The following is a 27,819-nucleotide window of genomic DNA, read 5'->3' on the forward strand; positions in this document are numbered from 1 at the left end:
AAATAAGTAAAAATTGTTGTAGATGGAGCCAGGCTTGCTGGTCCTAGGATCCAAGTGCAAGATAATTTGTGAGGCTGTTTTTATAAATAATGTATAGTTTATAATTGATATAAAAAATTAACTGTATTTTATTAGATTTTTTTATTTTTTTTTTTAGAAATTCCTACACCATAGGGATCTATCTCCAAACTAGGAAACTCTGATGATCCTCTTTTAGTATTAACTTTTATTTATTTATTTTTTTTACATATTATTTCTATTTTTATTAAAGGTTTACTTTAATTTATTTTTTTTTTTAGGTTTTTTCTAACTTATTATTAATGAATTATTATTATGAAAATTATTTTTTTCTGTTCTTCTTGAAACTAAAGGGAACCCATTATGAAGTCATGATGCTATCACTGGAGGTTTTTTTTTAATAATAATAATAATAATAATAATAATAATAATAAAATAATAATAATAAATTAATAAAATAATAATAATAATAAAATAATAATACATTAATAATAATAATAATAATAATTATTATTATTAATAATAATAATAATACTATTATTATTATGATTATGACAATATTTAACAGACAATTTAAAATGACAATAACATTAAAACACTTTAAGACATACTGGAGAAGAGGGCCCTGTTCTTTCGAACTTACAGTCTGTTATTTTCCGGCTGATGAGCAGCCGACACCAGTAAAGAAAACAAGCTTATTTTTAAACTAAATGTACTTGTTTTATGGATACCTGGAAAAACACATATGCCTGTCCATTAAATAATCTTATAAGTGAAATTCTACATTTAATTCAATGTATATTCCAGGAAACCGGTTGTCTACCTCATGGCTTGACTGTCCTTAGCTGCTTTAATTGCGTGGATCTGTGATGCGGTTACTGAAAGAACTTCCATATCAATCCGGTTAAATTCATCAAAGCAACACCAGGCTCCCGACTGAGCTATTCCCGAGAAAAACTTGCCCATCATCTTAAATGACAAAATACAAAAAAAAAATACTTTCCATTTATACTGATTAAAAATTAAAAAATATATATAATATAATTAAATTCTGCCATTCCAAAAGCTGTGAAATTGACAGTTCCTCTTTTAATTAATAATCAAACTTTAATAACTAATTCATTCCAAGTTCAATGTCTGATACTTAATGATACAGAGTGCAGTTCGGAACTGGGGCAGGACTCGTCACATTAAAATATAAAATTACAAATGTATTTATATATTATGAACGATGTGATATTGGAGAATGTATGATATTATTCTCCCAACTAGACGCAGAATGAAGAAATTCTTCCAGACATCCCTCCTGGGGATGTCGGCATCGGCACGATAAAGTTTCTTAAAACTTACAAAATTCCCTGCAGGAAGCTTTTTTTTTTCTGTAAAAAATCTCATACTAATGCAAGTTTTACGGAACGTATAATATTATTAGTGTGACGGCCGCACGGCGAGCAAAATCCATTCGGACAAACGTTTCCTTTCCTTTTTCTGGCACGTTCCTTTTTGGACAATGAAAATTCGGAGGGTTTTTCCGTTTCAACCCAAAGTTGGGTGCAATATTTTTAACGGGCTCTCCGCAGTACTCTGGGGTCTCAGATTATAAATATTATATGATATTATAAATATGTCTCGAAATATTTTTTTTTGATTGACCTCTACTGAGAGGGATTATGTTGTGCGGTGTTGGTTCTTGTACAGACAAACGAATAAGCGAGTATTCTGAAGGTTTAGCTCCTTGTTTTCAAAGGTTCGTACAAATGCAAGAATTAGGCAAAATTAGTTAAAAGCGAAGATTGTACGAATCCGAATGCAGAAGTGTAATGGCCACCAGACAGTTTGGAGATAATGAAAAGTAAGGGATAATTCGTAAACCTAGAATATGAATTATATTACAAAAGCTGATTGATCCAATCAGATTTAATCAAAGGAAGGAAGAGCAGGGCCGGCCCAAGACTTAATGCTGCCTGGGGCGAAGTTTAAAATGCCGCCCCCCCGCCGACGCCGGGGGGGGGCGGCATTTTAAACTTCGCCGACTCCATTATCTATCCCCCCATTTTGTACTTACCTTTACACAGTCCTGCGGCGAGTCTCCCTGCTCTGCCACGGTGCCGGCTTGTAATGCTGAGCACCGGACATTGGCGTCACTTCCGGCGCTCAGCATTGCAAGCCGGCACCGGGACCGAGCTAGAGGGCTCGCAGAGGAGAGAGAGGGGCGCCGAGCGGGTAAGCGAAAAACACTCGGCGCCCCTCTCTCTCCTCCGTTTAAAAAAAAAAAAAAAGCAGTTGGGGCGGCAAACCGCCACTCGGCTCCATTGTAGGGCCGGCCCTGGGGAAGAGAATCACATGAATGTAGCAGGTTTATAGGCTGCTGTAACTCATAGTATCTAGAAATGTTACGGAATCTGTGCCCACTCCTACGGATTGCCCACAGAGCTGACGCTCCAGCAGCTGCGTAGGTGGAAATCCAACCCAGCAATGGAGTTCACTCACAGCTAACCTCATAACAAGCAATGGGCTGTCTTACTTAGTAACGTTTGCTTAATTATTATCTTAAGCCTTTGAGTATTATCTGGAGCGTCACTTACAACAGAATCCCACCGAGAGACATGGACGCTGCCGGTGCCCGTACTGTCGGGGAGTCGGAGCAGGCAACGAATACTGCTAACATCACTTGAATATTATAATTAGAATTATTAATTATGGTTTGTGGAGTCATTGTCTTTAGGGGTTAATGTCCTTAGTTTAATATATACGTATATGCAATGTTACATTACCTTGTAATCCAAGCCTTCTGAACAATTAAAAACGACACACTGTTTCCCTAAAGCCTGCAATATAAAATATAAAATATAAAATAGAAATAAGGTCACTGCATTATATTAAAAAATGTGGATGTGAGTGATAAAAAATTCTGTAAAAAATATATATATTGTATTGCTAAACAGCCAATAAAAATCTAGGAAGGTTTCACATTTTTAAGAAGCTTTATTTCAGGATTAAATATGTCTGCCTAGAAAAATATATATTTTTGATCCAACACATTAAACCTCTTTTCTTTGCAGTTCTAATGCTTAATGGGACCTCCTGCAGGCATCTACTGGTCTGTACTGGTTGCCATGGTTTACATATCCCTGAGATACATTTTGCATTAGTATACAATGTTTCCTTTTCTTATTATATTTTTCTTTTTGTAGCTTTACTTTATAACTTAATATCTTTGATTGGGTTTGATTGGAGAAACTAAATGAAGCCAGGTGGAGATGAGATGTTTCCACACAACGTTCTAATATGGAACAAATAAGAAAAACAGGAAGAAACATCTGATGGGCTAAACACTGTTCTCAGTTTGACTACTAACTTTTACCGCAGGCTAGCGACTGATATTTTTAAGGGAACTTTTTTTGGAGATCTCCCTCTCCTGCTTCTTGGCATGGCATAGGGGCAGGTCCTATAGGGGAATGGAAAGAACCAAGTACCGCTTTCCCCACCTGGGGATGGTAGTGACAGTACATTGGCCAGTGGTTCACCTTGGCTAGATCTTTGACGGTTTCCGTTTTCCCCGTACCAGCAGGTCCTGCCGGTGATCCTCCGAGATGTAGGTCAAGAGCGGTGGTCAGAGTCAACCAGCAGCGGTCGGTGAGGGGCGTAATAACCAGGCGGGAGGAACAGCCCAAATACTCATAGCCGTAGAAGAACGAGGCACGTCCTTGGCGTACGTAGCACGAGTTGTTGTGCTCGTTCCACTCGTACCGGAGCCGTCTGAAACACATCAGCTCCATCATTTTAATATACGCGAAGCTCTACCAGCATTTGTGTAGCATGACTAGATTAACCCTTTAAGGAAGCATCGTGCAAGAAGCCAGTATCTGTTTTGGGGGGGGGGGCAATTGCACATAAAGAAGGAGGAAAACAAATGGAAGAGAACCTACATTTGCCCAAACAATATTGGGGCAGATTCCGCATGAGACCCTTTAGTGATCTCTCTATACATTATTCAGTGCTCTTTATACCGGTCAGGCTTTGTGCAAAAAGGCTTGGCTGACCGACACCTTCAAAATAGGTTCATTTTCAGCTTAAATCATGTGTTTAACCCTTTAAGTGCACTGACCATATCCTTTTTTTTGGCAGTTATAATGGGATTCCAGGTCCAGCTCCCTTAGCGTGCAATAAGCGAAACTCAGCAATGCCTTCTATGAGCTAAAGTTATGTTACAAACGATGAATTTGACATCAGAGGAGTGCAAACTACGGTATAAAATAAGATGCAAATAATATGCTAAAGAGGCACACGAATGCCAATTTGTATTCACCTCCCGATAACCAATAATGTAAAATTCAAACATTTAAATGGAGGCGTTATGTCAGCCTAGAACAAAAATGAAAGGTCATCCTGATTTGTATATTACGGAATTACCTGCAATGCTTTCACACTGATCGGCGGTAATATTAGCTGGAATAATATATACTTGAAAAGATATCCCCTCCATATAATACACTATACGGCATCACGAGGTGGAACAGCCAGAGCAACTCTACCTTATCCATTCAAAGTCTTCTGGATCAAAGACTTTCTTCTTCTGTATTTCCTCTAGAACATCCCGGCAGTGCACATACAGGGTGAGTAAGGCTTCTACGGTGGTCTTCTGGTGGAGGAGAGGGATGTCCGCTGCCATCTCGGCCAGCTCCCCCAGCTGGTTCACCATGTCGGCATGAACATTGCGTAATGCTTTCTCTGGCTCGGCGCAGCCAAAGCCCCTCACACAGTTTTTGTTGAACATTATTTGACTCTGAAGGAAAATAAATAGCATTTTATTACAAAATAATTAGTATTTTTGAATATTGTGCATCGTCAAAAAAATGTCAAGGCTGCGTTCAAGGCTCTCTAATGTAAGAAGATGACTACATATCAAGTAAATACCGTATTTGCTCGATTATAAGACGACCCCCCAAAATCCGAATATTAACTTAGGAAAAAAAGAAAAAGCCTGAATATAAGACGACCCCAAAGGAAAAAAGTTTTACCAGTAAATGTTAATTCATGTAAACTATTTTTTTTAATAAAAGCTATGATTGAGAAAAATATTTTTTTTGTTTTTATTTCTTGTATTTTCCAACCTGTCCCCCAGTTACGCACATCTGCCCCCAGGCTTGCCACTCCAATATGGCACTGTGGCCCATGATATGCCTTTTAACCCTCTATATGCCACTGTGCCCCATGGTATGCCTTTTGACCCCCTATGTGCCACTCTGCCTCCAGAAATGCCTTATACCCCTATATCCCATTCTGGCATTTAGGGAGTTAAAATGCATATTATGGGGCAGAGTGGCATATAGGGAGGTATAAGGCATTTCAGGAGGCAGAGTGGCATTAAGGGAGTTAAAAGGCATTGTATAGAGCACTCTGCCTCCAGAAATGCCTTATACCCCTATATGCCACTCTGGCATTTAGGGGGTTAAAAGGCATATTATGGGGCAGAGTGCCATATAGGGAGGTATAAGGCATTTCAGGAGGCAGAGTGCTCTATTAAATGCCCCCTTAACGCCACTCCAGAAATGCCCTATGCCCCCATTTAACACACACCCTATACCCCCATTTAACTAACACACACACTCTCTCTCTCTCTCACCCCTCTCTCCCCCCTCTCTCCCCCCTCTCTCCCCTCTCCCCCCGCTCTCCCCTCTCACCCCTCTCATACCGGTGCTTCCAGCCGGGGCAGCGGGTTGACGTCACCTTCCGCTGCAGCCGGAAGGAGGTGGAGTTGGCAGCGGGGGTTTGTATGCGTCCGTCGCGTATACTTTCCCCCGCTGTCAGAGATCAGAGTTCCCTGCACCGGTGCGGCACCGGTGCGAGGAGCTCTGATATCTGACAGTCGGGGAAGGTCTACGCGACGGACGCAGACAACCCCCGCTGCTAGCCACACCTCCTTCCGGCTGCAGCGGACGTTGTCTACGCGGATCGCGTAGACGTCAACCCGCTGCCCCGGCAACACAGCAGGAAGCACCGGTAAGTGTGTGTATGATGGGGGGGGGGGTGAGACAGGAGGATCCAGGTCCCCTGCAGCGGTGCGGGGGATCTGGATCTTAGTCTCCTAATCAGACCTCTATTTGAGGTCTGATTAGAAGACGACCCCGATTATAAGACGAGGGGTATTTTTCAGAGCATTTGCTCTGAAAAAAACCTCGTCTTATAATCGAGCAAATACGGTATTTAAATTAGTGTGTGTGAACGGGTTAAAATGTATGTGTTTTATATAGGGTGGTGGATAATAGGAATAGCTGTCGAGCAGGTATGATGCCCATGATAGATATGCCCCCATACAAATGCCACCTAAAATATAACTCTTGCAGTAGCCAACTAACACTAGCTTGTTCCTTGAGTGTAAGTGCATGGCGCTTAGAAGTGAGTGAGCATGATAAATATATGGGATGTAGTAAGGTCTCAGCAGTCCACACGTTTTATATAACATGTACATCAGACTCAGAATATGTTCTGTCCCTCCACTTACCACAACGAGGACAACTTGACCTGGGTGACCGAGAACCCATTTCTTAAATTCCAACTGACCCCATTCCGCGACTCCAATTTTTACAAGTCTGGGGGGAAAAAAAAGTCTTGCAAAATCTTGGTTTCATTCAAATACATTTTTAACTGAGTAATCTGGCAGAAATTGTATAAATCTATTGGGGGTACACTGAGCTTGCACGGAATATCTTTTATAACATGGGACTCTTTTTACTAGAGCATGTGTTTGGCTTGGATTCATTTTGGGGATTTGTTGTTAATAGAATGTCAGCTGTTAAGTTGCAATGAACCCCGCATTTAGTGAATACATTCCACTTTATTATGAGAAAACACAACACTTTGCCCGGAAATCAGAGGCCATTTTGGAGTCAAGAAGGAATTTTCCCTTTTTTAAGGCATGATTGGAAATCGCTTCAATGTGGGGGTTTTTTTCCCTTCTTCTGGGTCGACAGTAGAGTAGAACCTGGTGGAGTTGTGTCTTTTTTCAGCCTAGGATACTATGTTACTGTGTTATACATACAGATGTCTGAAAGAGTCTTACAAGCCAGGAAAGGCCACCTACCTTTTCACCATGTCAAACATGTTGCTCTCCACATTGCCCAACCATTGCTCTACTGGACCTCTTATCCGCACATTCCTGCAACAGAGACCCCCCGAGTAATTATACATTTCACACAGAGCTACGGCTCGTTCTAATGAGACAGCTGGAATGAAATATACTTAGGCATGGGAACTTTCTCTCCTTCCGCAGATGAAATCAACACCACCTCTGGGGGGCTTTTTAGAGGGTATTCAATATCTAGATGGCATATATTCTCGAAACACTTCACCAGGTGGGGCTAGGACACAAAAAAAGGAAGAAAAAGACAACATGCGTTTAACGCAATGGTCCCCAGCTGAGTGTGTTGAGTGTTTGTCGGACACCAAAGATGTTACCTGGACAACGTTGGGGTTCTTGCTTTCGGCCAAAATGGAAAGAAGTTCGTCGTTGCTGAGAAAGTAAAACCTTGGGAAAACCTTGCGCTTAATTTCAAGAAAGTCCTGCCAAGCGAGAGAGAAACTCACTGTCATTTATCTGTTCCAACGAGAAGATTCCAAAGTATAAAAAACACAATAGTGGCCGGCATTTAAAGAGCCTTCATCATCTCCATTACTGATTGTTACAATGTAGCTGCGAGGACAAAAATCCCCCCCCAACTCCCCATCTAGAAGGAACAGCGTCCCCACAAAATAGAGGAGGACCTTAAAGGATCATTTCTGTTAGGAAGCCTTCATGTCACCTGCATGGAGACAATACTTTTGAGTTAATATTTGAGTTGATGCCCACAAATAGCTATACACTTTTTATTTAGTCTACTTCCCCAAAGTTATCAAAACCCCTATTAAATTATTTCAGGGAATCCATCCAACATTAAGGCTTCTTACTCTTCATTCTATAACAATGTTGTAGAAGTAACCTCAGAAAGAAGTCCTCATCATGAATGAATTTCCATTTTGAATAATCGAGTCAAGGAGTTGACAGTTGTGTAGAATTAAAATGGAAAACAGGCAAGAATGAGTCAACTTGGAAGGAGATGACAATGTTGGGAGCAGAAATCTCGTCCAATCAGAACTTTTACCTCCAGGCATTTTAGAATCTTCTCCAAATGAGCGTTGTTGTTCTGTAGAACTTCCAGGACGCCCGGAGCGGTGGCTGCTCTAAGAGCATTTGGGCGCTCCATGGTACGGCTCATTATCTCTTTCCAAGAACGATCTACTTGGGAGAACAGCTTTGCTTCGGCCGGGAGTTGCCTGTCGACAGGATGCAATCGTTAAGTTACAGAAACAAAGACGCGTAGAATTTCACAGCCCATAAGAAGCGTTTGGCCCACATTTTTTTTGTAAAAACATCAAACCTTATTTGGTCTTTGATCTTCGCTTAACATTTTTTAATATATTTTCTTAGAAGCTCTCAATTTTTTCATTGGTCGTATGTTGCTCTCATTAAGGGATGGTGAGTAAGCTGCTGATCTATCCAACCAGCACTTGGTTATTTAGAATAATTAGAATACATACTTCTGAAGGCCACGGATGAAATCCAGAGAGATCCCAGGTAGGTATACATCTATAAATGGTGCTGCTTCGCATGGAGCGTCAAGCTATGACATCATACATTACATTACATTTATTTATAACGCACCATTTGTTAATGTCACGGACATTAACAAACTGGGGCAAAAGGAGAAGAGGGGCTGCTCTTGTGAGCTTACAATCTAGTCGGTGGTTGAGGGGTAACAGTAGGAGAGGACGGCTTGGTCGGGTCAGGATGACCTCTTGAGGCTGTTGGTCGTCCAGACGGCTTGATTAGGATGATGGCTGAGAGTGTTAGGAAGAAAGCTAGGCTGTCAGAGAGCTTTTTAAAGTAGCATACGGGGGAGAAAGTCTGATGGAACGGGGCAAATCCTCATTACGGGAGCGAGAAGAGGTAATGATGGTAGAACAGAGACAAAGGTCACAGACGGCGGTTAGGGATGTATATAAGGGGGTACTAAGTAGTCAAGGGCTCTGTAGGTCAGGAGCGGCTTTAATAAATTGAGCTGTGCCTATGGTGACCCAAACTAAGTCGGGTACATATCCTTCCATACAACGTGGGAGAAGTTTGGCCCATATGGGCATCCTGAAAGTCCACGGTGGTGGTGGTGGTGGTGGTGGGGTTGTTTTTTTTTGTAGAATTTCATGCTTTCAGTTTTCCCAAACATTAAAAAAATAGGTGAATTACATCACCTATAAAATTGAGATTTATAGCAAACACTATATAGAATTATATCACAGAAATCTTTAAGAATTGTGATTTATAGCACAGGTGATTTGTTCTCAGCCTTTACTGCCCCATTAAGCAGACTAAAATATACAATATGTCCGCTTAGCCCTGGGTGTCACGCGACCTCGCGTACTTTTCTTTATTGCTTTTTTTCCTGTAATTCACTCTAACGCCCATGGAGAAAACAAAAATCTGAGAATTCGAAATAATTTTTACATTTTTCAGAACACATAAACTCAAAGAGGATCACCGAGAAGCGAGGAGGCCGGTTGTTACTCTGTATTATGATGAATGCTTTACCTAAGGCTATATATATGATAAATGCGGTGTATTCCAAATCATAAATGCCACCCCCCACACACATATTATCCAAAGAGTCAATTTAACCCTGTTTTGTGGAAGTATTTTTCAAAATAGATAGATAGATAGATAGATAGATGATAAATAAATAGATAGATTGATAATAGATGTATAGATTAGATAGATAGATAAATAGTTATCGATAGATTATATAATAGATAGATAGAATGATGATAAATAAATAGATAGATAAATAGTTATAGATAGATAATAGATAGATAGATAGATAGATTTTTATAATAATGCAGCCGCTGGAGCGCAGATCAGGTCAGAGGACCACTGGCCATTTAACCAATGTGCCAGGTGGCCAGTCCATGGCTGCTGAGCTGACCCTGTATGTGCACAATTTTTTTATAGATCATTTAATTATGCATTATACAGGGCTAATGCTAACCGTTTGGCTCAGAATAATCCACTGATAAGTCTATGAGTTGTTTCATCTCACCGCAACTCATCGGCAAGTTCACGGCTTAGTAAATAATCCCTCTAGCCTTTTTTCCTTTTGTCTTTCTTTAAAACCGAAGACTCAGCGGCAGCTTTGCGTTTGACGGGGTGGATTTCTGTAAAGTGTCTGGCAGAGCAATGCATCAAACGACACCGAATCAGTTTTGTCTTCCAGTCTTCACGATTTCGAGTAAAATGTGACACAGAATGTATTATGACATCATTCACTGCCATTTGACTCGATCATCGTGTCCCCGACAGGGGATTTTATTCGGTGTTAGAGGAATTGCACCATCCAGCTGGAGGGTTATAGTCGGTTTTAACTCCGCGTCGTATCCGAGTTTAAAAGACATCTCTGACTTAATGGATAACAATCTCGCAAAATTACAATGTAACACAAAAAAAGAAAAGGGAAAATGAAATCTGGCTGCCTGTAACACCCCCCCCCCTCCGACAGGCAATCTGTATTTTACATAAATAAAATGCTTAAAGTAAGATACACATCTTTGACAGTAAATGCAGGATCAGGGAGAGATATAAAAGAGATTTTTGAGGTAGCTGCACCGAATTAGAAGAGAAACGTAATATTTAGTTAAAAGATTTCAGATGACTTAAAAAAAAATCACCATTTTTAGATCACAGTTAAGCATCACAATGTTCTTTCTCTGATGTAATCAGCTGTCCGTCCTCTTCATGTCCGACATTTGTTTAATGTTTTTTTCATACATAGCATTAAACCATTATCATACTTCCCAAGTGTCCGGTTTTACATGGACAGTCATGATTTTTGGGCAGTGTCCTGCTGTCCCAGGTATCTGCCCAACTGTCCCGCAGTTTGAAGGCAGTGGGGATCATGGGTCGGTTGGGGGATCCTCCGATCTCCCATGACCAGCCCAGGGATCAGTAGAATCAATGGAGCCCGAGGTCGGGTGCTGTGAGGTGGCTTTTTGGGTAAGGGGGGCAGGTGGCCATGCCTCCAACCATACCCACCTCTCCATGTGACTCTGCCTGCCTCCGGCCACAAACCCCAACAACTATTTGGACCCCCGAAATGTTGGGGGGATGCAAAATGTAAGCATCTCTGCCGCTGTTATGGATTCTTTGTAAAGTCATTGACTTTGGGTCATCAGCGCAACATAACCCAAAGTTCTTTGCTTGTTGGCGGATTGCAATGACCACCATTACTGAGTCACCACGATAGAAGCTCTGTGATACGGAGCACACAGGGCTATAAACTATAGGGTGAACATTGATAGATGAGAACGGATCCAGGGAGAAATCTGATTGGTGTTTGGAGTCAAGAAGGAAATTTCCCCCCTAAGTGGCGACATTTGAAAAAATAGCTTAGTTTTGGGGGGTTTGCCTTCTTTTGGATAAAAAGCAGGAAGAATCGGTAGACGGGTTGAACTTGATGTTGGGTTTTTTTATTTTTAATTACTATGTTACTTTGGGCTACTAAAGGATTTTTTTTCAGAGAAACAAACGCCATGTAGAAAATGCATCCCCCGGTATTCAGTATTGTTATTTTTATAGATAAAGAGAATTGACGAACCTCTGAATGTCAGATGCAAGAAAGATTTGTTCCAGGTAAAGCCAATTCTTTTGGCAAATCATCCACTCCTCCATTGTGCGAGAGAAGAGATTTAACTTACGATCCCATTCAGCAACTGCGTTCTGGAAAATAAGAGAAAAGTACAAATTCATTTTTGGGAACGTCACATTTCTCAGCGCCCCGTTTAATGAGCCGGCAATTTCCGAATTCTGGGGAAACTGACGGATGCAAAGTTCATGCAAATCGCTCCTTTTCTCGTCTCTCTCTAAGTGTGGAAATTGTCACTGATGTCGGGTGAGGCTTCACTAGCAATGTTTAGGAAGAGGTAGGGATGGGTGACTGATGGTAAGAAGTGATGGAGAAAGAGGAGGAGGGCAGAGAAAAGGGGGTTAGGGAGAGAGAAGGAAGAAAAGAGACAAGTAGAAGAGGGGGTCAAAAGAGAGAGAGAGGGGGGAAGGAGACAAGTAGGAGAGGGAGTCAAAAGAGAGAGAGGGGGGGAGAAAGAAAACAAGTAGGAGAGGGAGTCAAAAGAGAGGGGGGAGACAAGTAGAAGAGGGAGTCAAAAGAAAGAGAGAGAGAGAGAGATAGAGAGAGCGAGAGAGAAGAAAGGAGACAAGTAGAAGAGGGAGGAGAGAGAGAGAGAGAAGGGGGAAGAAAGATGCAGGGAGAGTAAATAGGAGCAGAGGAGGAAGAGAGAAGGAAAGAAAAAGGGATAGGAGGGATGGGAGATATAGGAGGAAAGAGTAAGGAGGGGGAGAAAAGTGGGGAGAGTTTTCTGGCCACATTTGGTGGCACATACACTACTTCTCTATAAGTCTGACCAATGGGAAATGATCCTTCTAACATACTGGCTTCTCATTGGTTGCACACATGACTCTAATTAATGTCCTCATGCAAATTTCGAGACCCCCCTCGATGCCTGCATGCAATGGGTGTGTATATACGGTACTTTTGCTTCTTTTAATCTGTAAACGCCGTTATATGGATTTATTCTGTGTACAGAATGGTAAAAGTTCAATTTCATGCGGCAATGATACTGGGCTGAGGAACACTTAAAAATAAGTAATCAAGTACCTTAATTGGTCCGGTGTAGCGGGAGCCCTTTAATGTTGAAATTATGACTTGCGATTCCTCTAGCTGAGCCGTTATGTCTTCGGCGGACGCAATAATCGGTACTTCGGAAAGTTCAGACTTGTGCGCAGTCAACTTAAAATCGGTTTTATTCCAAAGACTAATGATTTTGTTCAGCATCCCCTCCAGGGTAGCTTCGTTCGTAGCAGTTGTAGAGGTTTCAATAATTTTATCTTTATGCTGAAATATCTACAAAAATAAATTATTAAAATGATGTCATCAGCAGAAGTGAACACTAAACGCAAGGATATAGTTTTAAAAGGATATAAGAAGTGAAAAATGACATCATCAAAATATATGAAGTTACTGAATGGACATCAGGTGACAAGAAGGGGAGTTGAAATTTGCATATGACACAACAAAGTACGCCTGAATAGTTACATTTTAATTGGATCTGGAATATTAATTTGGAAGTAAACAAAAATTTGTCATTTGGGGCCATTTGGAATGCTCATAATTTAGACAAAAGGCAGTTTCCAAAAATGTAAAAAAAAAATAAAAAAAGAATTGTGTTAATTAAATGCATTTTCCAAAATATTATAGCTTGGCACTGGAGGAAACAAGAGAAAAGACAAAAAAATAGGACGACATTATATATTTATAATATATATTATTTATTTAATATTAATATTATTATTATTAATTAAAAAAAATTTTATTATTATTTTTTATTATTCAGTTTATATTGACTTATTTAAACTTATTTAAAAACGTATTTTTTTCTAACATGTTAATTGTGTAGCTACCTTCATTATTCTGATGACCATTGGACAAAGCTGCGGCACATGCTTTATAAATCAATAATAATAATAATGCAATTACAGTAGGAAATACATAATGAGTAAAACAGATACAATATATCCACTGTTTTTAGATAAAGATGTTTATATATATATATACCTTAAGCTCCAAAAGACTTCCCAATGTTAAGCCCTTATCCCGAGTGATCAGCCGTCCGATGGCGTTATGAATCGCGTCCCAATGTCTGTCCTGGAGGCAGGGGTTCCTTAAAGCCACCACGACAGGTAAACTTTGTTTGAACTCCAGAAGCGATTGTCTCAACCTTGACCCAATGTCATTTGCCGGCAAACCTGGCGTAGAATAAAAAGAATTGACACTTTGTTAAAATTCTATTAAAACAATAATAATATATACAACACATAAAGAAAGTAACATTTCATTAAACTGTAACAATGTAACAGCAGGAGCTACAATTCCAATGACCCTCCAGTGCGGGATGACAAAGGATCACCGACTTTCCGATATATCAACATGGAGGAACGGACTGGTTGACATCTGTGAGGGTTCATACCTTTCTCCAGCATAAATAACGTATGGCTGAATCGACTAACATCCCTCTGTATGACATCTACGTTGAGCTGATCGAAGGGAGTAAGCTTCCATTCCGCGGAGAGTTTGGTCCATTCTTCCGCGGATTCCCAAAGGAGCTTTCTCAAACTCAAGTCGCACTCGATTTCCGTGATTTCTGCGTTAACCGTGTGGCTGCTGACCTCCCCGGCTGAGCTCTTTTGGGAATGAAGCACATCCGCTAACTTAGCTTTCATCTGAGTCATTGAACTTCCAAAGCGCTCTTGGTAGGTCGAGTAACACCGGGCTTTGCTGGCAAGAACGTCAAATTCTTCCAGGAGCATTAAGATTATTTCTTTAGCTTCCGGTGGGAATGTATCACTCTGAAGCAGTACTGGGTTCCTCACCTAGAAGCACAAAAAGCACCCCACACAATGATATTGCGCATGCATTTTAGAACAGGTTGAATTACAGTACACCAGTCAACTGAGCCACCGAAGACGGGTACATACCTTGGTCTTAAGCTCCATTAACTCAAAGTGCAAGTCTGAGATGTACTTGTCCAAATCCCCACTGAATTTGACGATGCCCTCATCCTTTTTTGCTTCACAGAATAGGACAGATGATTTGAGGTGTTGGAAGCTCGGGATGAGGCTTTGATATAAGGCCAACTCTTCAGAAGAAATGCGCACGCTGTAGTCTTTTGCCACAGAATACAGCTGGATAACGGTGCTGTACATCTTCTCTAGAGATGGAAGCTCGGAAGATATTTGACCAAGGAACGTCAGGTGCTCGACGAAGTCCTCCACACCTGTTAGGTCAATGCTAAGCTTTCTCAGTGCTTTGTGGATGACCTAAAACACATAAACAAAGCAATTCGAACAACAACATAATAAATAATGAAATATATATATATGTAATAACAAAATTACTATGGACGGTTAAGGCCTCTTGAAGATTTCACAAAAGGTTGCTAGACAAAGGGCAATATGTATAAGAAAAGTGATTCTGATACAAAGTTTCAAAGGTGTTTTTCCACCATGGCAGTACCAATGGAATGGATCGTACCAATGGAAGGGATCATACCAATGGAATGGATCATACCAATGAAAGGGATCATACCAATGGAATGGATCATACCAAAGGAATGGATCATACCAATGGAAGGGATCGTACCAATGGAAGGGATCGTACCAATGGAAGGGATCGTACCAATGGAAGGGATCATACCAATGGAATGGATCATACCAAAGGAATGGATCATACCAATGGAATGGATCATACCAAAGGAAGGGATCATACCAATGGAAGGGATCATACCAATGGAATGGATCGTACCAATGGAAGGGATCATACCAATGGAAGGGATCATACCAATGGAAGGGATCATACCAATTGTTTCTATGGTGACAAGAATCCTTTTTAATCTTTGCATCAGAAATGCATTCAGGACATAACACCCAATGATTTTAATACCTTGGCTTCTATAGTTTTATATATATATATCGTTTTCAAGTAATAAGAAATAAGAGGGGGAAAAAAACTCAAAACTTACGTCCAAAAGTTGAATATTCTTTGCATACGCCACATCAGGCAAGGATTCACGAATCATATCCACTGCAGCTTGCAGATGTTGCAGGCACTCCGTCTGATATTCCAGACTTTTAACTCTAAAAACGCGGATCCGTCTGTCCGTACTCATCCGTTTACATTCGCTGATAAAGTCCTTAAGCATCGAGAGAACGTTCCGGAAATCGTCGGGAGACAAGGCTGTTTGTTGTGAGCCAATTTTAATTTTCACTTTCTGAGCTGTGCCCACCATGGCGCCATATTGGATAAAATGTTCACTGTAGGTTTCCACATCTTTCATTGAAAGATAAACGATTGAGACAATGTCCTTAACCTGCGAGCGAAAAGTAGAAAATAACCACATCCATTGATTTTGTTGGTATATACGCTACCATCAAAAAGTGTGGGGTCATGTAGAAATTTCCTCTTTTTTTAAGCCAATTTTGTCCATTAAAATAACAGAAATCCAGCGCAGAGGGGGTTAATGTTCTAAATGACTATTGTAGCTGGAACCGGCTGATTTTTAATGGAATCTCTTCATAGGCGTACAGAGGCCCTTTATCACTCCCATCACTCCTGTGTTCCAGTGGCCCTTTATCACTCCCATCACTCCTGTGTTCCAATGGCCCAATATCACTCCCATCACTCCTTTATCACTCCCATCACTCCTGCGTTCCAATGGCACGTTGTGTTTGCTGATCCAAGTTTAAGTTTAAAAGGCTAATTTATGGTTAGAAAACCCTTTTGTAATTATGTTACAGACAGAAATTTCCTTGTTTTCCATGAACACAGCTAAGGGATCCCAAACTTTGGAACAGTATTGTATATACATCAAGGAAAAAATAACTTCAGAAGATTTTCTAAATACATATACAGGGTTTACGAGCTAAAACAAGAACATTACATGCTCTGTGTATCCACTTGATGTGCAGCATATCATTTGAAGTACAGAAACATGGTTCCAGCTCATTAGCCGGTGTATACATACCTTGCTTTGATACTCTGAGTCCAGCCCAAGAAGCAGCTCACAGTCAGGCCAGGTAGGTTGACCACTCGCTGAGCTCCATTTAGGGTCCCTCGGAGAGCCTTCATTATTAATATTGGTCATGTGACAGCCGAATATGGAAAGACGAGGCTCCTTGCTAAGAGAAACAACCTTACCTAATACAAAACAAAAAAATATATATAATAAGAGCTCGTAGTCCAACCCCAAGCATAGGCCGCCAGCTCCGCCATTTTATTGGGCGTACCAACAGTCTGGGGTACCGGGATCTTTCTCTGTCTTTTATTACTAGACCCATTGTGTACATCCAGGGATTCTTCCAATAAATCGTATTCAGTTTGGCAGATTTAGCATAAAACATGAGAGTCGATGGCTGAATCTCGCCTTTGGCGTCTCGTTACTCGGGTATGAGCCATACAGATCGCAAACAGACGACACTTTGATGACTCACAGGTTTTATGAACAGATGGGATATATTGTCAAATGACAGCATAAAAAAATTACGACCATTTTGTGAATCCGAGCATTTTTGTTGATTAAATGTGAAAATAAAAAATGGGATAGGAGCGTTGTATTTGCATACTTTTTTTTTAAGAACGAGATTATGGAAATTGGGAAAATTAGAGAAATTCTGAACTTTAAGGGAGAGCTCGCAACACATTTTACCAGTGGTCATTTTGCATTAAAATACTTTTTTTTTAAGTTGTAGTTTTTGCCTGCATATCAGCCAATTGTACGAGTTCCTACTATCTGAGACCCAATCTACTAGACAAAAACCCCGACTCCTTATGATACTGCCTGGGGGAAACAATAGAATGACTTGGTCTTAATCATCCAGAGGGACCTTCTGACTCATGAAAATCTATGGAGGTTTTTTTTCAATGAACAGGATTTCATTAGCATTGTCATAAAGCATCAGCTCAGTGTGGTGTTTGAGCCGGGAAAGTCACCCAAAATATCAGATGACTGACAGCAACGGCGGCTCCAGGTCTGCAGATAAAGGGAATTTATTGGATCAAAATTAGAAAAAACAGGATTTAATGCTGAAAGAAAGATATATTCCATGGGATTTTGCCTTGTGGTTGTGATCGTGTTTCCCCTAATAGTAAACTAATTGGGTCAGAAGATGGTATTAGGGTGGTATTAGGTAGTGCTGAAATACCCGACTGGGCGCTTGGCGTGCCCAACAGTGACCCAGGTGGCGAGGTGACTGAACGCGTAGACGTGGGGTATGAAAAGGGTGCAGTCATTACCCCGGCTCCACACGCTCACCGCCTCGGTGTCACCCGTTACTCCGCCCCATCTTAAAGCAAGGTGCCACTAAGGCTCTTGTTCACGCCGCCCCTCTCTCTCTTCAGGATTCAACTAAAAAAACCCAGAGTCTTGCTTTCAAAGCAATAATAATAGCCTAATACACCACCTCATACCTCCCATGTGTCCCTATTTAGAAGGGGCAGTCCCTCTTTGGGACCCACACCCCTCTGTCTCCCTTTGGTAGCAGCTCGGAATCTTTTGCTGGGTATGAGGGTCTCACAGGGTTCTCCAGCCCTAAAAGCCCCGATAATGTGTAAAGAAGTAAAATTGTGTCAATAAAACCCATGATTCTGTCTTACTTGAGCAAAGTAGCTTTTGGGGTGTTAAAAAGTCACATTAAAAGGCTCTACCCCATCCGTACGTCTAATGGCACCCCAATAAACACAACTGCCCACCTTTGGCCATTTGAAATGTTGGGGGGTTATATTGAATCCCAGCAGCGCCCAGCGTAAGCGGTGGGAATGACGGCATATAATGCAGTACAAAGGTATGAAAATAAAACTAGTGATCAGTTATACATTAAAAAGGACAACGCAAAGACTGTTATGGCTAATACAAAGGGATCCTGAGGCACGTACATTATGAATACTGCAGGCTCCGGGGCCCGACGTCAAAACAAAGATGAAGAGACCCATGCCGGAAAAAAAGGAATGTGGTGGGGTTGCCGTGAGCCGGCTGGAGGGCAAAACCGCATACACTTTATATTAAATATAATGCAGACATCTCTCAAAATAATGACTCAAAAGAGCATAAAACAAAGTCTTAACCCTGTGAGCGCCAGAGGGCTGAGACACACTGTAGAGTGTTAAGCAGGGTTATGCAGTCCGGTATGGGGCAGATACTATATATCGATATTACACTCTATGAACCCCACAAATGGGGTTCATAATGGGGTATATTTCTATACTGGTCCCAGAGGGAGAACATCCAGTTCGTAATACTCTTTACCTGGCCAGCGTTCACAGAGTAAAATGTCAGAGGTAACATCTGAAGAAGGGACCTCTGAGATCTTGAAAGCTTATGCGATTCTACATCTTAACTCTACGCACGTTGGGAACAAATATTTGCCGGTTCTCTTCGGGGGTTAACGGGAATCCGTAGGATGGCGCCAGGATTTAAAGGTCCATAAAGAGCGACTCTATTGGTCACCGGCAGGGGGCTCGTCTGGCATCAACCAATAAAGGGCAGCTGAAAGGGCTGGGTCTCCTAAATGGCAGGGTTAAACAAAATCCCCAAGTACATGCGCATTATAAGCTCCCTTTGGTTTCAATGAGAGAACATTCCTGCTTGCCAATTGCCCAAATTATGAGTTTCCGAGGACCTTGGTTGTTAAAGTACGGGAGAGAGTAGAATCTGCGCGTTTATGTACTTTGGAAAGCATCATGTTCAGCAGATCGTCCCTTAACGTCGAGAGAAGGTTAAGACAAACTTGAAATATTTTAAGCAATTACGACATCAAAGGGCAGAACATGACATCATCAAAAGAACAAACATCTCTAATTTTAGGTCGTCGTACCTATTGTTTGCTCCATTCCATTCACAATGCCTTTCATGCCTGCTTCGAACTCGCTTTTTGTTGGGAGTACACAGACAGGCGATGATCTGCAAGGAAGACATATAATTAGTTAATTACTATTTTAATACTGCCCCACATTCTTCTCTAGGGATGTTGCTAGAGGCCCAGTAATGATCAGTGAGACCTAGAACTTGAGGGCAAATCTGAAGATGCCAAATTCCACTCATAATAGGAGGGGGTCCGGCATACAGAGTTTTACCTTTCTGGCGTTTCTCCATCGTTCAAATCATCAACAGATTCTTCCGAACCTAAAATATTCATTAATTACAATTTAATATAAAAAATACCCAGAAGCACAAAACTCAGAATTAAGAATGTAACTAGCTTGCATTAGACAGAACGAGTATATTCACTAAAATGGTGCATTCAGAGATTCGAATCGTATGTGGGGAGACTTTGAGAGAGAGCATGAGAGACAGAGAATAAGACTGTGAGAGAACGGGAATAAAATTGTGAGGGAGTGAATGAGAGCGTGGGAGAGTACGGGAATGAGAGTGTGAGCGAGTGAATGAGAGCGTGTGAGAGTACAGGAATAAGAGTGTGAGAGAGTGAATGAGAGCATGTGAGAGTACGGGAGTGAGAGTGAATGAGAATGTGTGAGAGTACGGGAATGAGAGTGTGAACGAGTGAATGAGAGCATGTGAGAGTACGGGAATGAGAGTGTGAGAGAGTGAATGAGAGCGTGTGAGAGTACGGGAATGAGAGTGTGAGAGAGTGAATGAGAGCGTGTGAGAGTACGGGAATGAGAGTGTGAGAGAGTGAATGAAAGCATGTGAGAGAGAGAGTAAATATGAGTCTGAGAGAGAATGTGAGTGAGAGCGTGTGCAGCTAATTTTGTGTATGAATAGAAAAATCCCTCCGAATTTCTTCGGAGACATGTTGGAACTGCGGCTTTAATGAATAAACCCCACTGTTTAACAGTCTATGTTGAGTTATTAGTACATATAGTCAAAACCATGCGCCTAAGACATCTATAAGGCTTTTGCTGTTTAGAGAATCAGCTTGACGAGGACAGTTTTCTCAACATTCTTTTTTATAAATATATCATAATAATAATAAAACTATAATTAATTATAATGAATAAAGCATTCTAAATATATAATAAATCAAATTCTAAGACACAGCCAAGATCTGCAGTCATTACAGTGCGCACACACCGTGCAAATGATCACTCTGTCTGGCAAGATGAATATACGGAAGAAGTCCGTTACAATAGGGATAGACAGGCGCCAGGGAAGCAGATTTGGGTTAAAAAAGGGCAGCAAAGTCAGTCGTTCTCTACGTGCTTCTACCGGCAGCCAATACCTTGGGATATTATAAAGTTTGTTCTATATACTAATACATGCTAAATACTTTAAGTACTTTATTAAGCCCTGGACAGCTCCAGCGCAGGCTGGGGATTGTAGGACTGCGCTCTCTTTTATCTTTTAATGAGGTGGAAAGCGATCTCCCAACAGGCTCTGCAACAAATGGTCCATCAGAAATGCCAATCTGTTTGGGGAACCAAAGGGCCGACGAGTGGTTTGGCTGCCGGCAGAATAGATATTTATCATGCGGCAAAAAGCAGATGCTCGCTGCTCATCACAGAGTGGGTGATCAGCTCTCGGTGGAAGACGTTTCCTATTCACGCTGTCAAAGGTAAGTCACCGACGCATTGGCCAAGTGTGCCAAAAGGCCAGTCCATGCCTGCCGGTAACGTTGGCTGATCTGCAACACCTATCACACTCCGCAAGCATGTAGAATAGGAGGAGTTCTAGTGCAACAACAACCAAAAGCTGTCCAGACTTGAAATATACGCTGTTATTTCCTACTCTTTCTCTTTTTTTTTTTAAGAAAAAAATAGAAAATTAGATTTGGTTTTGTGGAGAACACTGTAAAGATCAAAAAACACATAATTACAAAAAAACCCCTCTTTATAGCGAAATTCATTTATATGAAATAATGATAATATCACACGTGGTTACTCGCCAGGTTCTAGCGTGAAAGTTACGTGTTGCTCCTCGGCGTGCCCCTCCGTGTCTGGCTTGTCGGTTTTGGAAGCTGAGGATGGCACAGACAGCTCTCCTGGCTCGGTATGATGAGAGTTAAGGATTAGGTTCACTTCAAACACCGCCACTGCCTCCTGTTTATTTTCGACGTTCCTTTTGATGTCACTCAGCACCTAGAATCACCCAGAGCAGCCTTATTATACATTTCTTTATCATAAAATACCCCGAAAATATATGTTTCAGGACGGCTGGTGGCAAAGCCTATTAACGCTTCGAGTGCCAGGGGTCAGAGCACATTTTTCCCTTAGGGAGGGCCGGACATTTTTGTTTAAATCGTTTGCTACATTTACATCTAGGGGCCAGCCTTAGAAAGAGCTTACACTTACACCTAGATTTTTGTTCAGGGCAAGTTGAAGGCTAACTGCATATCACATAGCAAAATATGGCAGTAAAAACACAAAAACACCCAAAAACATGATTTCTCCCCAAAACCCAAATCAAAATAGAAAATGCCATGGAAATTAAATAAGTTCCAACCCCTGTAAATGTGTACGGTGACGAAGCATGGGAGACCCTAACAGGCCCAGCGCACTCTCTTTATTTCTGAGCATTGAATGTTCCTCTATGAAAAGCCCACCTTAACAATATCAGACTCAGACAGGGCCGGGTGCGGTGGCGCTCTCTTTTCAGGGGGCTTCTCCTCCTTTATAAGCAATGAAGAATATCCACCTTCTTGCTTTCGTTCCTGACTGTAAAAAAAATATTATTTGTAAACCAAGGAGATCAATGTGTGCTTTGAGTCTGACATTTAAAAACTCAGAATATATAGGTTGCTGATCTGGGCACGGATTTTCACTTTTTCACTCTTTAGGACCACGGTATGAGTATTTTTGTTTCATTTAATTAATTTATTATATTTGTATCTGCTTCAAATGCATTTATATGTATTTATATGTATTAGTTAATTGAACTCACATGCCCTTGCCTAAAACTTGCAAAACTTTAAGTTGCAAGTACTACTATGACATCATAAACAACTCTCATTTTAGAAAGCCCCGGGCGAAAGAATGGAGCAAAAGGGGCACATGGCTGAGGGGTTAACTAACAAAGAGCCGTCAATCAGGGAGTGATTGACAGTCAGGGCTAGTGGGTGATAGGTGCAGATGTAGCTTGTCACCTTAGTTTGGGGGTTGGGGACATTATATATATATATATATATATATATATATGTGAGCCCACCCCCACCTAGAGCATTAACTTAACAGGCCTTGGCCAGCATTCCCTCCCTCCTGCCCCTTTTTTCTTGTACAATTGAGGTTGGTTCTTTGGCTGGCATGGAGCAAGGGTTAACCACCTTCAGGTCTGGTTCAACCCATAGTGCACAGGCCCTCGGCTTAAGGGCAGGGCATTCCTTGGGCTTGTGCCTTGGTGAATCAGGTGGTGACAAGGGCTGCCATGCATGGGACGTCGGTGGTTGCAATAGTGTTACGGTTTGACGTCTGTGCCAGCTGGGTCGATATAGTTAGTGGTTGGGTTTAACAATCTAATTCTAAGGTGTTGGGTTTGTCATAATTTGGGGGGAAGGAAGGGCACCACATTGACGCTACCTCAGTCAAGTGAATTTGTACGTTGTACGAGTGAGGGCATGTGACTACAGTCGAGTTAACTCATCTGACCACTGAACTTCTTAGTGATTAGAAATATAAAAAAACTAGGTCTATTCACTATGGTCCCAGCTATCAGAGAAGTCTAGCTGATATTACCAAATTGGAGCATCTTTCAACCCACCTGCGATCTCGGATGTGGTTTCCACGGAACTTGATTTGGCATTAGAACCAAGTTAACTTGACATTTGGTCACGTTGACTTTTGTGAATAGATTATTAGTTACTCCATTTAAGCCAACTCAATCTAACAACGTCTGCAAGTCAACTTTAGTCTTGACTCAAATATTATTGTACGATTAATTTAACAAAACTCAAGAAATATAGATGCAAAAAAGTCAAACATAACATTTTTTGTATTTTGCTGTTCCAACCTTTTATTCTGCTTTATTTTATGAATGCTCTATCGGTTGCTGTTTGACCTCAAATTCCATCTTAGCTGAACGCAACAACAGCCTGATTGTTCAAAAGGCAATCCAAAAAGAAATCGTTAATTAGTAGCAGTTATTTACCCAGATTCTGTATTCTTTTTCTCGTCCTTTGAAGTCACATTATTGGAGGCTTCTAGGAATCCTAGCAGCGTGTTTACAGAGTTGATCACCAGCGATCGAAGCATCTCCTGGAAGATGGCATCTGTAAGGTTAAAAAATCTCCCGAACCGCTCCTGCAGTCTTCGCCAGTTGGACAGCTCAGTATATTTAGGGGTGATGGCGCCTTCGACACAAAAGAGGTGTCCCATCCCTTCGAATTCAGCCACCTATAACGCAAACAGAAAAATATGACTTGAGTTACTATGTCGTGGGCCAATACACGGCCCCTGTATTATCTGCCATATAATAATTAATAAAAATTGCACCAGATAAATATCCAACAACTTGCTGAGGTTAAACACAGTTACTGCTTTCAAATTATATATATATATATATATTATATATACGGTATATAAATATATATATATATATTATATATGTATACACACAGATACAAATGTGAATTGTTCCGATGCCAAAAAAATATCAGATCCTCAGAACTTCCAAATCCAACCCATTAAATTTTCACTAAACACTATAACTTTCATAACTCCCAAGTGTCTGTGTTTTGGAGGGACAGTCCTTCTTTCATTTTCATCTCTGTACCCCTTTTTTCCTTCTGATGACCCTCTTTTCTAAAAGCTTGGAATATGGAATATTTGCTGGTTATGAAGGTATCAGTGGGTTCTACAGACCTAAAAACTGCAATGTGTATAGAAACAGCCAAAAATCATTGAAATCATTCAAATTACACTTGGTTACATAAGTAGATAGCAATACATCACAATGTCACATAAAAACTGGGTAAAGCCCCCTAACCGCACGGTTAAAATAAGTGCATCCCTCTTATTCGATTTGAATTTCTGGGAGATATGAAACTGCATCTTTTCTACACGTGATTTCCATCTTACCTTCAGACACGTTTGGGCGATTAAAAGAACAATTTTTTCTCTGAGTGCTTGGATTTTTTCAAGAGCGATAAATTGGGACTGGGACTGGACATCGCAGAACTCTTCCAGGGAGTAGGTACGGAACTCATCAAGCTGGAAATGAACAGGTTAATGATTTATCTGCATGTAGTTTGTATGTAATATACCTCCCAGCCCCAGTGGCCATGGTTGGTCTTCTGTACGTCCCTCTGTCAATTCTGGAATCAATTCTGGCCATTGATACAATAAAAAAAATGCTTCTGTATTGCACGCCCATGAGGATCATCCTTAACCCCTTAAAGACAATGGGCGGTCCCTAAACCCATTGAAAACAATGCATTTTGAGCCTGTACGTGTGCAGGCTTTGTCATTAAGGGGTTAAACAGTGATTCAACGTGTTATACTGTTTATTTAAAGTGTTTAATAATACTTTGATGGCATAAAGCTCACCAATAACCTCTGACAACCCATTAACATGATGGGAATAAATTTAATAAAACCGATAGAAGAAAACATTCTGCAGTTTCTCCCCATGTGATTGGGGTGAAAATGAAATAAACACCTTCTTGGGGTATAAAACCCACCTTTATATAAAAACCTCTGTGCATCTGAGTGTTAATGTCACTTTAATTACTAAAAGTCTCAATAACAAGTGATTTTCACTGTCCAAGGGTGCATTGGATGGACCTCATCTCACCTACCTGATGGACTGCAAGGTAAGGGGCTAGATTTTTTTTTTAGTTTTTTTTTTCTTTAACCCATTCATCCCACAACACAGGAAACTTTGCCGTCAGATGACGTATTGCTATCTTTTTGAAACGTTATTACCTTAACTAACAAAATCCTCTTATCCTCACACGTATCGTCACCCCGTATGGTCACAGCGTCCTGGCACATAGACTGGAGATACAGGAGACATCCCTGAAACATCTCGTCTGCAAAATACAGCCGCTGGAGCATCACTGCCCTGGGAGAAGAGGAAGCGGAATGAGACCAGCTAAAGTTTCCAACTTAATCCAACTCCCTGGTATGGGAATAAATCCCTCGGGGAGGTTAGGGTGAAACGTAATAACATAAAACATCACAACAGTGTGCGACCCTTTGGTAACTCATAATATAAATTATTCACCGTCATGGCAGTCAACAAAAGGAAATACAAACCCATTGTGTGAATTATTGTTTAATAATCTGTAATAGATACTCAATACGACATACTTGCTGTTATTCGTCTTAGTTCTGCGCACGTTTCTTTTCCAAACTGCAAATGCCTTCCATAACCTTGGACAAAAAAAAAACCAAAAACGTAATTAGATTATTTATAATTCTAGAATTCATAATTCACATCCAAAGTTCTTCATAAGCGGTTGACTATTTTTTTATATTTTCTGTTTTTTTATTAAAATGATTTACTTTTAATGTTCACTTATTACAATAAATAGTTTAAAAATATTAAAATAAAAAGGAAAAAAAAATTTATCAAATGAATGGGTGGGGATAAAATCAGATATGAAAAAAATAAATGACATAGATTATTTAACATATATTTGCCACTAAATATATTGGTATATTTTACTTTTTTTCTGTCCCAAAATAGTACCCAATGACTTAAATAATAAAACATTACATTTAATAATTGGATTTTTTTTTAAATCCTAAATAATTATTAATGGTTTGAAAGTCAGGACGGGATTAGAAATATATATGGTGTGCACAGATTTTGAGATGTCACTCAACAATTTGTAGACTTTTTCTACTGATGGCGCTAAGGTCTGGGTCTTGCTGAGGAGAACACACAGACATACCTTCTACGTGTCCCGGTTTAAGAGGGACAGTCCTGGTTGTCGGGCACTGTCTCCCTAAGCTCTACCATTGTCCTGGTTTGGCAAGCAGTGGTGACCCTGGGTTGCTCTGGAGATCAGGAGATCTTCCCAGTCTGTCCCATTGAGTAGATGACCTCTATCCCACGCAGCCACCTCAAAGTAGAGCGCCGGGATATGCAATAATATCTTAGCTCTCTGCTTCTATAGAACTCAAGGAGGCTGCAAAAGTAGGTAATGTTTTGCTCCATCCCTGCCTCCACTATCCCCGTCGTAATAAAGTTACTAAATCCGCTGATTATGTACACACCGATCAGCCATAACATTATGACCACCTGCTTAATATTGTGTAGGTCCCCTTTTTGCCACCAAGCAGCCCTGACCCATCGAGGCCCGGCCCCCATGGATGCATCCTGGTGCACCATGTTCTCCTGGTAAGGGACCTTCTTTCGTTGCTCTGTGGTCTGGTTCTTTTACTCACCTGCCCATTGTAGGCACTTTCGGCAGAGGACCGGGGTCAGCATGGGCTCCCTGACTGGTCTGCGGCTACGCGGCCCCCATACACAACAAACTGCGATGCACTGCATATTCTGACTCCTTCCTATCAGAACCAGCAATAACCTTTTCAGCAATTTGAGCTCCAGTAGCTTGTCTGTTGGATTTGACCCCATGGGCAGCCTTCACCCCCCATGTGCATCAATGAGCTTTGGCCGCCCATGAGGTTCCCCGTTTTTCCTTCCTTGGAGAACTTTTGATAGGCACCAACCACTGCAAACCGGGGACCCCCACAAGAGCTGCAGTTTTGGAGATGCTCTGACCCGGTTGTCTCGCCGTCAGTTTGGCCCTCGTCAGGGTCGCTCAGATCCTTACGCTGCCCATTTTTCCTGCTGCTAACGCATCAACTTTGGGGACAAAATGTTCTCTCACTGCCTAATATACCCCCCACACATCGACAGGTGCCATGATAACGAGATTATCAGCGTTACTCACTTCACCTGTCAGCGGTCAGAAGATTATGGCTGATCGGTGTAAATAAATGTATTGTAATGCACGGCACTACTAATACCCTCAACCTGCAGCCTGAAGAAGTAACTATTCCACAGCATCCTCGCTAGAATCAAAGCAGCCCCTCTCTATTTGCCCCCCCAACCCCATAATAAAGTGTAAGCTCTCGAGAGCAGGACCCTCTTCAGTATGAGTTAACATCTATCGGTGTTATTGTCAATTTCGCAATTTTTGACACGGGGATTAATTTACCCCCTCCATCCACACTAACTACCCCTCCACTCTATAAC

At 41.1% G+C, this 27,819-nt stretch overlaps 1 protein-coding gene across 1 annotated transcript in view; it reads right to left on the reverse strand.

The window, feature by feature from the left end:
• The window catches only part of DNAH14 (dynein axonemal heavy chain 14), an 83,648-nt gene that overhangs the window by 49,124 nt on the left and 6,705 nt on the right, over positions 1-27,819 (reverse strand). The window contains 23 exon segments of the mRNA XM_053459139.1: positions 842-987; positions 2,793-2,846; positions 3,546-3,777; positions 4,554-4,804; positions 6,524-6,611; positions 7,103-7,177; positions 7,261-7,379; positions 7,477-7,581; positions 8,160-8,331; positions 11,697-11,818; positions 12,771-13,016; positions 13,728-13,918; positions 14,140-14,542; positions 14,648-14,989; positions 15,691-16,038; positions 16,693-16,865; positions 19,538-19,623; positions 21,562-21,758; positions 22,223-22,334; positions 23,761-24,005; positions 24,690-24,821; positions 25,536-25,674; positions 25,923-25,985. Coding sequence (XP_053315114.1) covers positions 842-987; positions 2,793-2,846; positions 3,546-3,777; positions 4,554-4,804; positions 6,524-6,611; positions 7,103-7,177; positions 7,261-7,379; positions 7,477-7,581; positions 8,160-8,331; positions 11,697-11,818; positions 12,771-13,016; positions 13,728-13,918; positions 14,140-14,542; positions 14,648-14,989; positions 15,691-16,038; positions 16,693-16,865; positions 19,538-19,623; positions 21,562-21,758; positions 22,223-22,334; positions 23,761-24,005; positions 24,690-24,821; positions 25,536-25,674; positions 25,923-25,985 — 4,041 coding nt within the window.

Source organism: Spea bombifrons, chromosome 3, assembly GCF_027358695.1.
Source record: "Spea bombifrons isolate aSpeBom1 chromosome 3, aSpeBom1.2.pri, whole genome shotgun sequence".
Lineage (NCBI taxonomy): Eukaryota > Metazoa > Chordata > Amphibia > Anura > Pelobatidae > Spea > Spea bombifrons.